The following is a 17,386-nucleotide window of genomic DNA, read 5'->3' on the forward strand; positions in this document are numbered from 1 at the left end:
GAGCTCCAAGGAGATTATGTTGAAAAATAAAAAAAAATTTACCCATAAAAAATTGTTTTTATACTTCATTCTAAGGACTTATTGAACTACCCTCGTAATATAAGTGATTAAATTAACTTGTTTGCGCGTTTGTTCGAGGGAATTTGTTAATGGTGAATGTTTAGTATTTCTCTGTAATACATGATGGATTTTTATATGGTACTCCTAATTATTGCTGAAAATTCTACTAGATATTTTTCAAAAGTTGCGTGCAATTTATAAACTAATTTTTAAGAACAGTAATATCTATGAAAAGAGATGTTTAAAAAATTACGAAAATATTTAATTCATAAACAATCGAGGAAAATAAATTTTGTTGTAGTTTGTAATATTATAATTGCATTCATTCATATATTCGTTATAATACAAGTGTGCTGGCTGACCATAATCGCGCGTTGATTCCTAACTAGGAGATGCCTTCGTTGTTCAGTAGAAAAAATGGGCTTTAATATCGTACTCTGAACCAGTGCTGAAAATTCTATTTCCCGTAAGTGGATCAAAGCGATGCTATGATATACGTATGTAAACGGTCTGATCGTAACGCGTACTTATCACTGAAAAGTGGCCTCTTCTTTGGTTAAGTAGAAAAGGCAGCGCTGGATAGACACTTATCATTGCTTTAAGAACGATCAGAATTACATTGACTGTACATATTCTAGGTCTGATTGCATTTAATTTTGCTATGCTAATTGAAACTGTCGTAGACAGCATGATGTCAACTATAATTTTAGAATCACGTATAATTAAAACATTGATTTTAATATACAATTTTTGGAAATATGTTTAAGCTACTTTTTTTGTTTGATTTGATTGGAATTTTTTATTTTAAGTTTCGTTCAAAGCAATTTTATGAGTTTCAGCATACTACCGAGTACAAGTAAATGCCATTTTGTTTTCCTCATAGAATATAGAGCTCAGACATGTTGTTTCGTTACGATCAGCATTTTTTAATTATGGGGTGTAACATTTATAAATTAGACAATAAAGGGGACAAAATTAAAAAAATATATTTTTGCCTATGGAGAAAAATCCAACATAAATAGTTCACACGCTTATAATATTTTGAGAAAGGAAAAATTTCGAAATTTACATTTTTGAAAAGCTATAACATCTCAAGAAGTTTTAATAAAAAATTTATTATTAATTATTTTTACTTGGCTCTGAAAAGGTTCTTAAAATTAAAAAAAAGGAATACTAACGATAATTTAACCTTGTGTTGATCCAGGGAAAACTTTTGGTGGCAAATCCAGCGATGTTACGAAATTCTGAAATTATAATTTTGCACTAGATTAACATTAATCTGTAATCAATAAAACCTCAATTTATTACAAAAAATTGAATCCATATTTCTCAATTTCCATTTAATTCCCCTATCTGGGCAATTCTTTGATGCGCATCTTTTTCTTATTAGTGAATTTACTTGAAAATTCTTACTCGGTTTTTTCTGTGGTCACTGATTCTGAATCTGAATTCAGAATTTCGAAATTGTCAATTCAAGTTGGGGTTACCGAAGTTTTGAAAAAAGAGATAAATGAACTTCAAAATCTCTACTCGGTGGTTTTTGGGGCCACTGATTACGAATCTGAATTCAGAATTTTAGAATTTTTATTGCAACATGGCGAATTGAAGATGGCGATTCTAAAATTTAAAAAAAGAGATATACGTGCTTGAGAATCTCTACTCGGGGGTTTATGGGGTCGCTAATTACGAATCTGGTATCAGAATTTTGAAATTTTTAATTTATGATGGCGACTTTAAGATCGAGTTTTTCTGCATCAGCTCGCATTTTCACGCATGGTCGCATATGTACAATGAATTAGTAGAAGAAATAATATTATCCCATTTGAATTTTAATGTAGTAACTTTAAATTCGTAATCAGAGACCCCCAAAACCCCCGAATAAAGATTTTCAAGCTCTTATATCTCTTTTTTCAAACCATTATATCTTTTTTTCACAATTTTGGAACACCCATCTTGAATTTCAAAATTTCAAAATTCTAAATTCACATTCGCAATCAGCGACCCTAAAAATCCCTGACTATGAATTTTCAATTTTTTATATTGAATAGATTCTTCGGAAATTAATTCCCTTTAAAAAAAGCATTTTTATGTTTCTTTTTTCATATAACAATTATTATAATTATCTCAAATAAACTATATTTTCCTTAGCTTCTTGCAAAATAGAACTAATGCATTCAAAATTGATTTATTTGGTCAATGATTGATTATTTTAGCTGAAAAGTTTTTTTTTTAATTTAAGAATTTAAACTAAAAATTTAACTCATACAATTTAAGTTAAAAATTGATCTTCCTAAGTAATCGAAATCCTAATATTTGTTTTAAAATAAATATATTCGATTTTAAATTCAAATTTTTTGGGACAATATTAAATATTCTCGGTGGCTAATTTTTGGTTTGAAATTGGTTTAAAAATTCCAATATTTTGTTGAAAATTGCTGTAATTTATTAAAAGTTCAGCTATTTTTGTCGAAAATTCATTTGAATGATTTAAAATTCGTCTTTTTGGTTAAAAATTATCATTTTCTTATTTATAATTTTTTTTAACTGAAAGTTTAACTGTTCTATTTTTTTGTCATGAATTTATCTTTTCCAATCAAAAATTAATCTGCTTGGTTGAAGGTTATACTATTTCTTTGAAAGTTTCGTTTCATTTGATTGAAAATTAATTTTTGTTGAAAATTTAACTATTCTATTTCCAATCAAAAATTAATTTCTTTCAAGTCAAAATCAAACTATTTGTTGACGTTTTTCTTTTTAATAAATACTCGCATATGTTAAAAAATTATCTTATTTGTTGAAAATTCATTTCTTTGGTACAAAATATACGAACTTTTAGCTAAAAAATTGAATATTCGAGTATGAATAAATTTTCGAAAAAAGCAGTTGAACATTTTATGATAAATATTACTTTTCAAAAATGTTCTTGCACATTCAAAAGAAGAATTAAATTTTGAAACAAGTAATGAAATGTTTAAACCAAATAAGATAAATCATGAACCAAAAGTATCGTTAGAAAGGACCCTCTCATTTAACAAAGATATTACCCATACGAAAAGTCAATAAAAAATCCAGCGATAAGTTTAAAAAGGAAAAGGAAACATTCGCTTCTGAATAGAATTTCCAAGCCATCATCTGGTCTAGGACTTTCTTATTATTCTTAAGTGTCTAGAAATAATAAAGTTTAAGATAATTTATTTTTTAATCTTTCATTAAATAAATTATTTTCATTTCCATTTTTTTTAATAAATATTATAAGGGGCCTTTTCAGGGCCGAACAGGCCTTCCTTATGGATACACCCATCTGGCCCTGATCGGATAAGGCGTTTTAGTTTGAGTCTGGCCCTGACTGGGATGCCAGACCGGGACAAGAATCCCACAGATCCGGCCCCTTCCAGGGCCACTTCAAAACTTTTGCACAGGCACTTACTCATATAATTGAATAATTGGATAATTAATTTAGAACCTCCACTATATGCGTTCGGTGAGTACGCCTAATGGAATCCCAATCAAGGAATAAAACAATGATAGTTTTTATCAGCCTAAGTAAATTGTTTAATTTTCAACAATTTTAAAATTGTCGTGTAAAAGCTTGAAAATATTTTTAGAGGCAATCATCGAAAATAGGGGCAGAAGTGTTTTTTTTTTAAATACTAGTAAAAGATTTTTCAATAAATTATTGAAACAATTTATTATTTTGTTTAGATATTTTTTCTTAGAATGGAGATGGAAAGTCGCGTTTTTTTCCCAATTTTTAACCAATTTTCAACCTTTTAGTTTGATCAAAGCAGCAAATTAATTAAACTTAATAAAAATAATTGTTCAAACAATTTATCATAAAAATAGTCTTTTAAAATAATTCTAGAAAATTGCAGTTTTTTAAATTATTTTCCACTTTCTGGTGGACATAATTTTTATGGGATCCCTAAAACATACAATGTAATGACGTTTGATACGTGAAAATATATACGACGTGCTTGTTTCCAAAGTTTATTGGAAATAGCATAACAAAATAAAAAATGAAAACTTTTTGGTCAACTTTATGTACAAATTAAGAAATTTGAATTTCTATTTTTTATTTAATATTATACTTCGACAAAAAAATGTTGTTTCTTTTAAAGAGGATTTTTAATTTACACAAACCTTACCCAAAAGCAATTTTTTTCCATTTTAAGACTTTATAATTGAAAATTCCTAAACGTATAGCCCAATCCTAAAAAAAATATTGATAGTTTTTTATTATTTTAATTGAAAAAACTGTTTAGTGATACTATCAGTCAATTCAACAGTTTTTCGATCCACCCGACCTGATAGTTTATGAATCTATCAATATTCTTTTAAGCTTTGTTTTTAATTATTAATTTTAAATTATATATCCTCAAATTATCCAATTTTTAGTTAACCATTTAAACCAAATAAATCGTTAAAAATTGAAGCAAAAAATGTATTGAAATTTTTCAAGAAATGAATGAAAATACGAAATCACGCGTTAAAAATTAAACAATTTATAATTTTAAAAAGTCAAAATATTGTTACTCAAAATCGGAATAGACAAACATTTCAAAATTAATTTTATTTTTTCTATTCAAGTTCAAAAAGTTAATTGTTGAAAAGTATAATTAAAAGATTAGAAAATTCTGGTTTTAAAACGCCTTAATTTTTGTTTGATATAAAATATTGTAGAAGGCAATAGTGGAAATATCAGAATTCTCGGTAACTAAGCCTTTTGTCAGTTTTGAAAAAAGTTCGGAATCATATAATTTTCGAACCTCAGTAGTTCCATATTTTTTAATTTTTCATATTTTCCGTTTTACAGTACTTCCTATTTTCAAAGTTTGTTTTCGTATAATTAAAGTTCAAAGGTTTATAATTGGAAACATTACTATTTTATATGGTTAAAATGACCTGAAATTTAATGGTTGATCTAAAAAAATGCTTTCCAATTTGATAATTCCAAAAGTTTTTACTTTAAAATATATAATTTAGTTTTCAATTTGAATTTTTCAAATTTTAATTGGTTATATTTAAAAATGAATTAAGTTCAAAATTTTTAATTTTTGATTATTATTCTATTTGAAACGCTTTTAACTAAAAAAATACCAATTAAATTTTTTCAAAGTTTAAATGACCCAATTTAAAAAATTCTATTGCAAAAATAATACGACTACATTAATGGACAATCGTATTTATTATGAAAATAAAAATAATATTAGGTATTTACATAGAGCTAGTTTTTCATCAATATAAATAAAACTAAACCATTTAAGAGATGCAGAAAGGAAATAATTACTATGTAAGTTTGAACAATATTTAGTTAATTATTTAAATGTTATAATTAATCATTTCATCATTTAGCATATTGTTCGTAATATCAAATATTGAAAAAAAATTTTCTTGAAAAAATATCATCCACATGTACAATTTTATGGTATTATCATGGTTCAAATAAAATTGTTATGCTATCGCATTCTTTATTAATAATGTAACCTTTAAATTCTAATATTGACGAAACGTTATAGCAAGAAAAATTTAGAATTTATTGACGGAAATAATAAACTTCATTATGCAATACAAATTTCTATTCACGCATATTCAAATAAAATATTAAAATTATTTTCACTTATCTCGGAGAAATATATTTTCAATCATATAATATTAATTTATCAAGTAAATTCATATACGGAAATTATAGGAACATTTTTACATTTTATGATCTTTAAGAAGAATAAAAAAATCTTCATAAGAATTTCGCAAATTATTTTACATTTACTATGGAATTTCATATTTTTAAAACCCTTTTTGAAAACTTCAAGGGATACAAAGAATATCACATATTAAGACTATGTGGGTATTTTAAGTATTTTTCAAAACATACAGAGTCAAATTATTCTAAAATCGATTTTTTGCAGTAAAATTTAAGCACGTCATTCACCAAAAATTTTAAAACGAAGGTCCTATTGAATCACCAACAATAATTTTTTTGAGTTGGTTGATGAATGCTGGTTAACGAACAAAAATATTACAGTATATTACAGTATATTACAGTAGAATTTCAATTAAAATAATGAACTTCTAAACAAAAATATTTTTGGAATTTTTTTTAATATTCGTCATTTTAGTTTATAGTTCATCTATTTATTTTAAAATCGGAATATTGAAAAAAATAGCTTTTTCATTAAAAATAATTTTTTTAACCTAAAGTTTAGTTTTTATATTTTTTATTAAACATTAAGATTTTAAATTGAAAATTAATCCTTTTCAGTTTAACATTAAACTATTGCCTAGAGATTAAATAATTTTGTGGAAAATTTGTATTTTTGTGGTGGAAAGTTAATATTCTTGGCCAAAAATTCAGCTTAGACGATATCTGATTAACATAAGATTTTAGTTCAAGGTAAAGACTTTCTTTGTAGCTAAAGGTTATGTGACGAGTGGATCACGTGACCAGATTTCTACCTTATCGATACTTTGATTCATTATCCCAAATTTTTTAACTGGATGTGGCGTTCCGTGTAAAAATAAGCTAGGAAATAAAGAAAATTGTCGATAAAGTAGGAATCTGCTCACGTGACCTACTCATGACAGGACCTTAAGTATAATATCTATAAGTTCAAAATTTGTACAAAAAGTAAAGGGATAAATATACTGATTTAACAAAAGAAGGCGTTTGGGTAAGATTTTCAGCTTTATTAAAGCAATTAGAAGCTGATTGCGATACTTTTAAAACGATTACGTCACCTTCAGCAAAGTTTTTTTATCAAGTTTTTTTCTTCTTTTGAATTATGTCATTGAATAATTTACATTTTTAATGTACTTTAACCTTGCATTATTTACATGTTGTCTCTAGATTCGCCGAAAATATTTACCTAATTATCAATACATTGTAGATAACAGCAGATCCTCATATTTTGAAATTGATTTTTACAAATATAATTACAATTTTTTTATATTCAATATTACTAATGTGATGATAATAAAATTATATTTTAATTTGTAAAATAAATATTTAAGATGATCATCACTACTTCGTAAATAGACCGCTTTCCAAAAAAAACTTTTTAGATAGAAGAGAATCGATCAGAGCATAAAACAATCCATTGTTAATTAAGATTTAATAAAAATTACGATTATTATTTTGAAGGTTATCCATAAATCGCGTTGACATAAATGTTAAACTATGAGTAAATTCTATATATCTTTAATTGAAGAATTTTTATAAACGTTTTTATATTTTCAACTTCCTCGCCCTATCTTACATAAGATTTAATATTTTTTGCTAAATGTATCAAACATATATCAGTTATTTACACTATAAACGAAATTTGAATAAAATTTAGGGAATCAAACTTATTTGAAATATTTTTATAAATTAAAAAAAAATTCAAGGGATTTCAAGATATTTCTAGGTAGTTGTCGTGCCAAAAGTCAAATAACTAAAAAAGTAGTTTTTCTATGATTTAAAGAATCAAAATATTATAACTGATGTGAATTCAAAGAAAAAAACATTATATTTTACGAAAAATGTTATCATTCACAAAAAAAAAACACCAAGTTTAAATGAGTTTTTTGCAATCAAATTTTTTTTAGCGTCGCTTCTTACCAATTTTTTTCAAATGATTGCATTTTGAATAAAGGATGGCTTATTTTTTCACAGAAAACATTCTCTACAACTCTACTATTTACAATTTTTAAATACATTTTTCTGTGGCTAAAATCGTTAAAAAATTAAAGAAAATACATTTTATAAACAAATGAAAACTATTTTTTAGGTATCTGAAATTTGATACCACACCTACTTTATAGTACACTGTTAAAATATATATTATATTCTGCAACACTTTCGCAATAGTACTTCTACTATGGAAGCGTAAGAAATTTCCAGAATTAACGAATTTCCTCGTATTTACGGAATTCATGACAACGCGAGTAATAATGCTTCGACTTGAGTTCGACTTGAATTGCCCCCAATGATGACGTGCTGGAGTCGAAAAGTTTAACTTAAACATATTTTTCTTTGAGACGGAGCCAAACTTCAATTTATGTCTTGAAGACAAGTTTTTATGTCTTGAAGACGTACATTTATCTCTTGAGTCGAATTTTTATCACTTCAACACGAGCGGTTCATAACTTCGAGTGAATACCTGTCCGACCAAAAAGGGTCATTCTGACTGTCATAAAAGCTAAGAAACTCCATGAATTCGCGAAATTCATGGAATTTATGGAATTCACGAAATGCATGGAATTCATATAATTTATGAATTCGTGGGATTCATAGAATTCATGGATTTTATGGAATTTATAAAATTCCCAGAATTTATATAATTCACGGAATTCATGGAATTCATAGAAATAACAGAATTCGTGGGATTTACAGAATTTGCGGAATCCTGTAAATTCATAAAGTTATGGTATTGAAGGAATTCGAAAAACTCGTTGAATTTTCGAAATTCACCAGATTCAATAAAATAAAGAAATTCACAAATATTTACGCAATTTACGAAGCCCATGCATTCCGGAAATTCCGTGGATTTAATTTCGGCAATACCAAAAATTCTACAAATTCCGTGAAATCTGTGAATTTTATGAATTTATTGAATCAATAAAGATCTACAAATTCTTTAAATTCCCTGATCTTCGCGAAAGCAACTTATTTACATACAAGCCGAAAAAGGTTTGACCATTTCAGATAAGATAAGGCTCGTCTTGAGACAAGTAAACGTCATCTTAGCCAAGACAAGGCTCGACTTGAGACAATCAAACGCCGCTTTACCTGTCGTCGCCATAAAAGTAAGAGGAAGGTCTATCTCTCGACTCAGTTTTGAAATGCAGCCAGACGTCGATGTCTCAGAGACGAACTCAAGACGTAATCAAGTCGATCTCAAGTCAAAGAATTTTTATTCAGGATTTAGGGATTTTAAGGTATATATAAAATTCACGAAAGTCACAAAATTCGAAAAATGCATTGGATTGAAAGAATTTACTAAATTTATGGTATTTACGGAATTTATAAAATTTAAAACGATTCACGTAATTTAAGGAATCAAAGTAATTCAAAGAATTCACGTTATCCAAGAAATTTAAATAATTCAAGGAATTTAAAGATTTCATGGATTTTACGTAATTGACAGAAGTCATGGACTTCACGAAATAAAAAAAATTCACGGAAATCATGAAATGTAAGGAATTCTGGAAATTTATCGAATTCATTCAATAGAACAAATTAATAAATTGGAAGGAATTCACTGAATTCGTGAAGTTCATGGAATAAAAGGAATTTATGTATTTCAAGGAATTTATTGATTGTATAGAATGCGTGCAATTCACTTAATCCAAAGAAAAGACGGAATTTTTCTAAATCATTGAATTAAAGGAATTCACGAAATTTCTTGAATTAATAAAATTCACGAATTATTGGAATGCGAGGAATTAATGGAATTCAAGGAATTCTTTGAATTCAAAGCATTGGTGGAAGTAAAAGAATTCACGAAATTTATAAAATTCAATAAATCGACAAAATTTATGGAATTAATAGAATACGCCGAATTCACGGAATTCGCGGGATTTAGGGAATACGTAGTTTTTACGAAATTTATCCCATTTATGGAATTCACGGAATTAACGTAATTCACTACAAAAATCACGTAATTCACTGAACTTGATAAATTCACGTAATTCATTATATTTAGGAAATTCGCGAAATTCATGAAATTCACAGTATATAATAATTTATCTAATTTGTGAAATCGAAAGAATTCACGGAAATCAAGTAATTTATGGAGCTTAAGGAATTTACGAAATACAATGAACTCACGAAATAAATTCCCTAAATTGCCATCTTCGATTCCAGAAATTTCACTATTTCCTTAAATTTCAATGAATTCGTTCAATTCTGTAAATTGCTTGAAATCCGTAACTTCCTCAAATTTCGTCAATTTCACGAATTCTGTAAATCCTATGAATTTCGCGAATTTCGTAAGTATGGTAAAATAATTAAATTCTGCAAATTCTCTAAAATTCGTTAAATTCTAAATTCCATGACTTCCATGGGTTGCATGAGTTTCGCGAATCTCGAAAATTCCATTTCTTCCTTGAATTCTATGGTTTCTGTAAATTTAAATAATTCAATAAATTCTAGGGATTCCGAGAATTTTATTTATTCCGTGAATTCCATAATTCAGTGAATTCATCAATTCCTTAAAGGCAATGAATTTCGTGAAAGCATTAAATTTGGTAAATTCTATAAATTTCACAAATTCTTTAAATTCCATAAATTCCTTAAAATACATGAATACACACGTTATCTATTATATATTAACAAAAGTGTTTGTTCATTCAGAAGAATTCCTTTTTTTGTTTCCAACAAGTGTCTGAAAAAAGATTTACTTTTTTTTCGCAGCATAAAATTCTAATAGTTTTCTAGAAAATATTTCTAAAGATTGAAAAAAATGTATATAATTTACAAAGATTTCCGAAGCTTTTTAGCGAGTTTACGAGACTTTAAGGGATTATAAAAGTTTTAAGAGTATTTCAAACGATTTTCAACTATTGCCTCTGGTTTCACAGTTTTTCAACTCGTTCATCGAAATCCGTCAAAAATTTCTTTGAAAAGATCATCGTGGACCAAATAGCGGCGGTTCTGTAAATACATAAAACCAATTTACTCAAATCGACTTTTTTTGTCTGTAAAGAAAAAGTCACTTTTTTGCTAACGCGGAACCAGAAAAGAACAAAGTCGAAAGAATAACATTGTTTCTTTAAAAAAACTATAAAAAAATGTTCCTTTATACTTTTATCTCGCATTATTTTTTACATTTTTTGCGAAATTAGGAAACTTATTTTATCAAATTTTTTTTAAATATTCATGGAATTCAAAGAATTTATGAAACGCTAGGATTTCATGGAATTCACGGAATTAATGTAAATACTCAAATTCATAAAATTCACGGAATTCCAAGAATTGGCGGAATTCAAGGAATTTGGCAAAATCACGGAATTCACGAAATTCAAGGTGTTCATGTAATTTACAGAATTCACGATATTCAAGTACTTTACTAAATCTACATAATTCAACAGAATGCACGAAATTGAAGGAACTCAAGAAATCCCAAAAATTGACAGAAATCATTCATCGTCATCGTCGTCAAAAAAGTATAATGCAAATGAAAATCTGTAAATAAGTTGAATGTATAATATACAAAGAGCTTACGAAATTCACGGAATGCAAGGAATTCACGGAATCCAAAGAATTTACGGTAATCGTGGACTGTACGGAATCTAAGATAATCATGAAATTCAAGAAATTCACGGAATTCATGTAATTTACAGATTTCACCGAATTTTCGGAATTGATCAAATTCACGGAATTCGCAAAAATTAGAAAATCACGAAATTACGAAATTAAAGCTATTTTCGCAATTCAACAAAATCGTGGAATTTAACGAAACCATGGAATTCTCGAAATGCATGGGCATTCTGAATTGCATAAATATTTGTGAATTTTTACTTTCGAATTAATTTGGGGAATTTTGTGAATTCAACGAGTTTCGTGAATTCCTTGAATTCACTGGATTCTGTGAATGTTATGAATTTCGTGAATTCTATGAATTCCACGAATTCTGTTAATTTTACGATTTTCATGAATTCCGTGAATTCTATTAATTCTATGAATTTTTGAATTCTATAAATTCTATGAATCTCACGAATTCCATCAATTCTATGAATTCCATGCATTCCGTAAATTCTATAAATTTCATGGATTCCGCGAATTCTATTAATACAATTAACATCTTCAATAGCCCTCCCTTCTATAGCCTTTCCGAGGATTGACGCCGCGCTGTAATGAATTAGTTGCCACCCACCTCAGCCCCGAAATCGGGGCTATAGAAGAGCTTCACTGTACTATGAATTCTATGAATATTATAAATTCCATGAATTTCGTCAATTCAATTCATTGTATTGATTCTAAGAATTTTACAAATTCCATGAATTACGTGACTCTCATGAATTCTATGTATCCAGTAAATGCTGTGATTATAGTAAATTCCGAGAATACCATGAATTCTAAAAATCCTGGCAATTCCATATGAATTCCTTCAGTGTCGTAAACTTGGTGAATTGCGTAAGTTCCAAAAATTCTAAAAGTTTAGTAACTTTCGCAAATCCAGTGAACTTTTTGAATCTAGTGAATTCGTTAAATTATAACAATTCTTTGAATTTCATTAATTACGAGAATAACACGAATTCCCAACATTTCGTGAGCTCCTTTATATCTATGAATTCCGCGGATGACATGAATTTCAGGAATTTCGCTAATGCAAAAAAGGTATTGAATTCTTTGAATTGTTTGAATTCCATTAATTCCGGGAAATTCTTTAATTCCTATACAGTACATGTATTGCAATTTCGTAATTCTGATACCATTTTCGCAATTTTACTTTATGCTTGTATTGTAGGAATTTGGTAGAATTACGAATATTTTCAACACTATGCAACTTTCTTCCGTTGAAGTTAATAAGTTAATATATTAAATTCAAAACAATAAATTATCGAATAAAATTTTTAAAACCTTTTAAGTACCCCTATCATGCATTTGAATAATTTCCAACTTAAATTTTTTTCGTTTCTAATGTCATTTCTTACATAAGAAGAATATAGGGTTGGAAATTTGTTTTCTCATAATATATTTTTTTTGGAATAAGCTTAAAATTAAAAATGATGTTTCAATTCATTGAAAATGAGTTAAAAAATAATGGATTAAAAAATGTTCATGTTTTTCGTCTAACAATGTATGCAGTAGGTACATTATAAAATTGTTTGTCTTCTATCACTGACAATCTGTGTAGAGAAGTATGCAAATTTCGTATAATTTTTTCTTCTATTGAATATCATTTTCATTTAGGAAGGGCTAAATTCAATTTTCAAAAACCTTTTATAATGCACGTCAGATAGAAAAAAATTTGCTCAAGATTGAAAATAAATGGATCTATAAAAGGGGAATTTTCAAAAAGAATGTTTATTTTGTTTTGAAAGGGGAGATTTTGGACAAAAATTATCATTCAGTTCTCGAACAAACACCTTTTTCAAAGAATTATAAATAATGATTCAGATCTAGAACAAGAAATTTTGTTATGGAACTACAATTTTTACATCGAGCGTCAGATTTTTGTAAAGAATTATGATTTTTTTTTAAACAGGAAATAAAAAATGTCAATATGAGCGTATTACATAGAAAAAAATCGATTAGGAACTAAAGAATCGATTATTAATTAAAATTAAATGACAATTGTGACTTTTGTCTTACTTGGAATAAAAGCTTCGAATAAGTTTAAATTAAAGGCATTCAAAATCAAAAATAACTTCCATGAATCTCTGGGGAGGACTAATTTTTAAAAAATGTTCATAAACTAAGTTTTATTCGAGTAAAATGGACTTCTAAAATAAATTTAAAATTGCATAAAAGTAATTTTAATTCCTAAAATCAATTTCCTTCTTAAAAAGAAATATGTCTTTTCTCATGATTTTTAAAAACATTCGTGGATATTTATGTAGTGTACGCTGATTACAACTACCTGATCCTATATTAATGCTAGATAGTTGCGGTTTTTCCAACAAAATCGCACTTTTGTCTACTTTTCATTTTGTCAGATAATAATTAATACAAGTTAATAAACATAATTATTTGAACAATTCTTATGGTTCACAACTATCTCCTCAGAAGTATTTAAATTTGATTCAGTTTTTTAGTCAGAAGCAAATATGTTTGTTACTATTATTAAATTACGTGCAGAATCAAAAACTTCCTTTCAAGAAAAATACATTCAATGTTATGAAAAGGCATTAGCGCACATGTTACACTTTATAAAATTAAATATACTCATTTCCGCTAACTCTTAAGACATAAAAATAGTATCCAAAGATACACTATAGTATATAAATAAAATTTCTAATATCTACTTTATTAAAAAAAAAATATTAACAAAACAGAAACAGGTTTTTTTAAAAATCATTCTTTCTATTGTTTATTAATCATACGTGCATGAATAAAAAGACAACACCAAGTTGAAAGTTTGAGAATAAACGCAACTTTAAAATTATATGAGAGAAGATAATAATAATAGTAATTATTATTATTATTATTATTATTATAAAAAATACCGTATTGACGGTGTTCTCGCGTTGTTTTCGCGGTAAGACTTGAGCTCTTCTCTCATGACTTTTTCGCCTATGTTGGCAGTAGCACTGCCACTGCCAGGGTTTTCCATGCCAGAGTGGCTGATAACGAAGAGGGAAGGGATGAAGAAGAACACCAAAAGCCATAAATTAATTAATTGCAGCCGGTCACCTTGACAGAAATACGGTGGGAGAGCATCTAGTGGAATACCACAATGAAAGAGGAATTTTTGTGACTCTATTACAAAAGTGTGAAGTTTGAAACAAAAATAGAAAAATGATACAATTTTTAAACGCAATTTGCTGAAAAGTATCCTCATATACAGAAAGTCGCACTAAGAGGTTTTATCGCTAAGGTGGAAGACATCAGGACTAATCTACACATCACAGAAGATCGACCAATGGAGATTCAACAACAGGTTGATTTGGCGTGGAAAAAAGACGACAATGAATATCTGTTAGAGGAAGCAGCGTTATACCGTCAAGCGGGGGCAATTTAAGGTTTTCCTCAATCTATTGATGATCCAAATTTCGGTGGTTGAAATAGGCTGCTATCTAAATGGAAGTTGAACAGCAGCTTTCTATTGATGAACTCCCCTTGGAAGATGTGGGCAATAAAGACTTTATTGAAGCTGACGTAATAGGTGTTAGGGATAATGAACATCATGCACTAAAGCTCAGATATGTGGAACGAACACTAAGGGATTCTCTGTACAAAATCAACACTACAAGTCATCTGCATGAGCTAACAGAACACCTCAACAGCAAGTTTTCACCTGCTATTTGTACGTAACACAAACTGCGTTAGAGGTGCAAACCCTTATGTACTGTGCAGCTGTGGTCACCGTTAGAATGTTGGGCCGCAGAACTAAGCCTGCAAATGCAGTTTTTCTCCTTGCATGGGATCGACATCCACCACAGAAAAGCAGGTTGGATATAGATATCAGCAAAGCAAGATACAAATTTAGTCAATTGACCTAATGTAAAAAAGAAAATAGAACCAGAAATCTGATAAACCATGTTACTAAAATCATCACCCCTCAGCCCATCGGTAAATTAACACTAGTAATATTGGATGAGATTATGGACCCTCAACGGCAGAAACTTGACGTTCGGACTATCAGACTGCATTAGTAACAAAAAGTAGTGCACAAAGGCATCAAAATCCAAACATTCAGGCGGATGAAAGAAGGTTCTATCGTAAACTGAGTGTAAAGCCAAATGAACAGCAAGACACCGAAGTCCCTAGATTAACAGATATGACTTACTACAGGTCGCGTGTTTTGGCAACAATGGACAGATGAAATTTGGTCACTACGTGGTTCAGACTGAAAAAAGCAACGGCAAACAATAGCCTTGAAATGTAGCTGACAGACATCACTGCTTTAGATATTTCAGTAGTTTAAAAAATGGCAACTAACAGTTAAGCTCCAGGTTTGGACATGTTCCACAAGTTCTGGTACAAGCACCTGACGAGTTTGCATCTTGCGTTGGCAAGGTGTTTTTAGAAGATCATTGAACGCCCAGATCTGATGCCAGGCTTTATGCTCTAGGGTACAACGTATATGTTACCTAAGAAACCAGATGCTCAAAATCCATCTGAATTTCGATCGATAGTCTGTCTTCCAACAATTTATAAATGTCTTACAGCTTTCATTGCAGATAAGGTATATTATCATTGGGACAAGAATAATATCTTTACAGAAAAACAAAAAGGATGTTGTAAAAAATTGCTAGGCTGTAAAGATCTAGTCACTATGGACGTTGTTGCCATGACTCAAGCTCATAAGAATCAAAGGAACTTAAACATGGCATACAGTTCAAAACTTAAAAAAAATTGCAAACGCATTATTGACTTTCTAAATCATGCGACGAGGCTCTAAGATACAAAAATCAAGTATTTTGATAATGGACAACCAAGGATAACTATATCAATGCGTTTTACGATAGGTATATTTTAAGGAGACTCCTTCAGTGCACTATGGTTCTGTTTAGCATTGAACTCATTGAGCAAAACCTGAAACAGCATATCTCATTGATTCAGAATGCATGGTAATGAGGATGGTCAGCATGTGATAAATCTTTTTTACATGGATGACCTGAATATGTACGCTGGTGCAATCCAGAAACGGCAGCACGTGATTGTTGTCACAAAGCAGTTTTCCAATGATATCCACATGGCGTTCGGGCCAGAAAAATGCAGAACAGTGCATATAGTTAGAGGAGAATTAAGGATCGCAGAGTTAGAGAACGAGTTCGAAAATGACATTCGAGCTTATCAAATGGCCTAACATTAACCTTAAAACGTTAAACAGAATCGTTCGCCTAAAAATAACAAAGCGCTTTTAAATTTTTTTAGAGGATATCTCAGATGATACCTTCTCAGATGAAATGAAATGCTCTGGATACCTATGTGGCATGCCAAAGGAAAAAATATACGGTCTACCACCTTTTATACATGATAGATGCATATCTTCGATTAACGCAAGCGGCCCTTCAAGAAATCATCACCACATTGTCGGAGAAATTTAGTCTTCCGTATCGTCGGAGAAGAATAAGATCCACACAAACTAAAGTAAAATGAAAAGTCGATGAATTTAAGTTACTTGACCGAATCACGCGCACGTTGATAAAAATCCATTTAAGTCATCATCCCAGATCTTTTGTACCTCGTAGATACCTCCCTAGAGATAAAGTTGAGTAGAGGTTTTCTGATTTTAGGGTGTTTTCATCGATGAATGGTTCCGGCTACAACCAGCTTAGTTGCAAAGAGCACAGATTCTCTTCTTCGACTCATGCTTAAATATTATTATGAAATATGTACCTAAGTCTAAAGAAATATTTAAATATTTGTCGAGTTAAAATAATTGATATGGTTATTTTATATTTAGTGAAAAATATTAAATCTTGTGTAAGATGGAAGAAGGCGGTTTAAACTTTCGAAGCTTATAACAGGATCCTTCAGCTGAAGATATATAGAATCTATCCAAAGTTTAACATTGACGTGAACGTCGCAATCAGTACAGTTTTATTTTGAATATAGAATTCGCATTTAAAGGATTTAAAAAAAGCATTTTAATGCTCTCTGTGATATTATGTAAATGTTCGTAATTCTGCTATTCATTAAAATCCATTTAAAATCAAGCAAGTATTTTCGGCC

The 17,386-nt window shown here is 29.0% G+C and overlaps 1 protein-coding gene across 1 annotated transcript in view; it reads right to left on the bottom strand.

Moving 5' to 3' along the window:
* LOC117176390 (regucalcin-like) overlaps nucleotides 1-14,318 on the bottom strand; it is a 43,669-nt gene extending 29,351 nt beyond the window's left edge. Inside the window, exon 1 of the mRNA XM_033366630.1 lies at nucleotides 14,212-14,318. Coding sequence (XP_033222521.1) covers nucleotides 14,212-14,318 — 107 coding nt within the window. The remainder of the gene's footprint in view (nucleotides 1-14,211) is intronic.
* Between the last annotated feature and the right edge of the window lie 3,068 nt (nucleotides 14,319-17,386).

This window comes from Belonocnema kinseyi, chromosome 7, assembly GCF_010883055.1.
Source record: "Belonocnema kinseyi isolate 2016_QV_RU_SX_M_011 chromosome 7, B_treatae_v1, whole genome shotgun sequence".
Classification (NCBI taxonomy): domain Eukaryota; kingdom Metazoa; phylum Arthropoda; class Insecta; order Hymenoptera; family Cynipidae; genus Belonocnema; species Belonocnema kinseyi.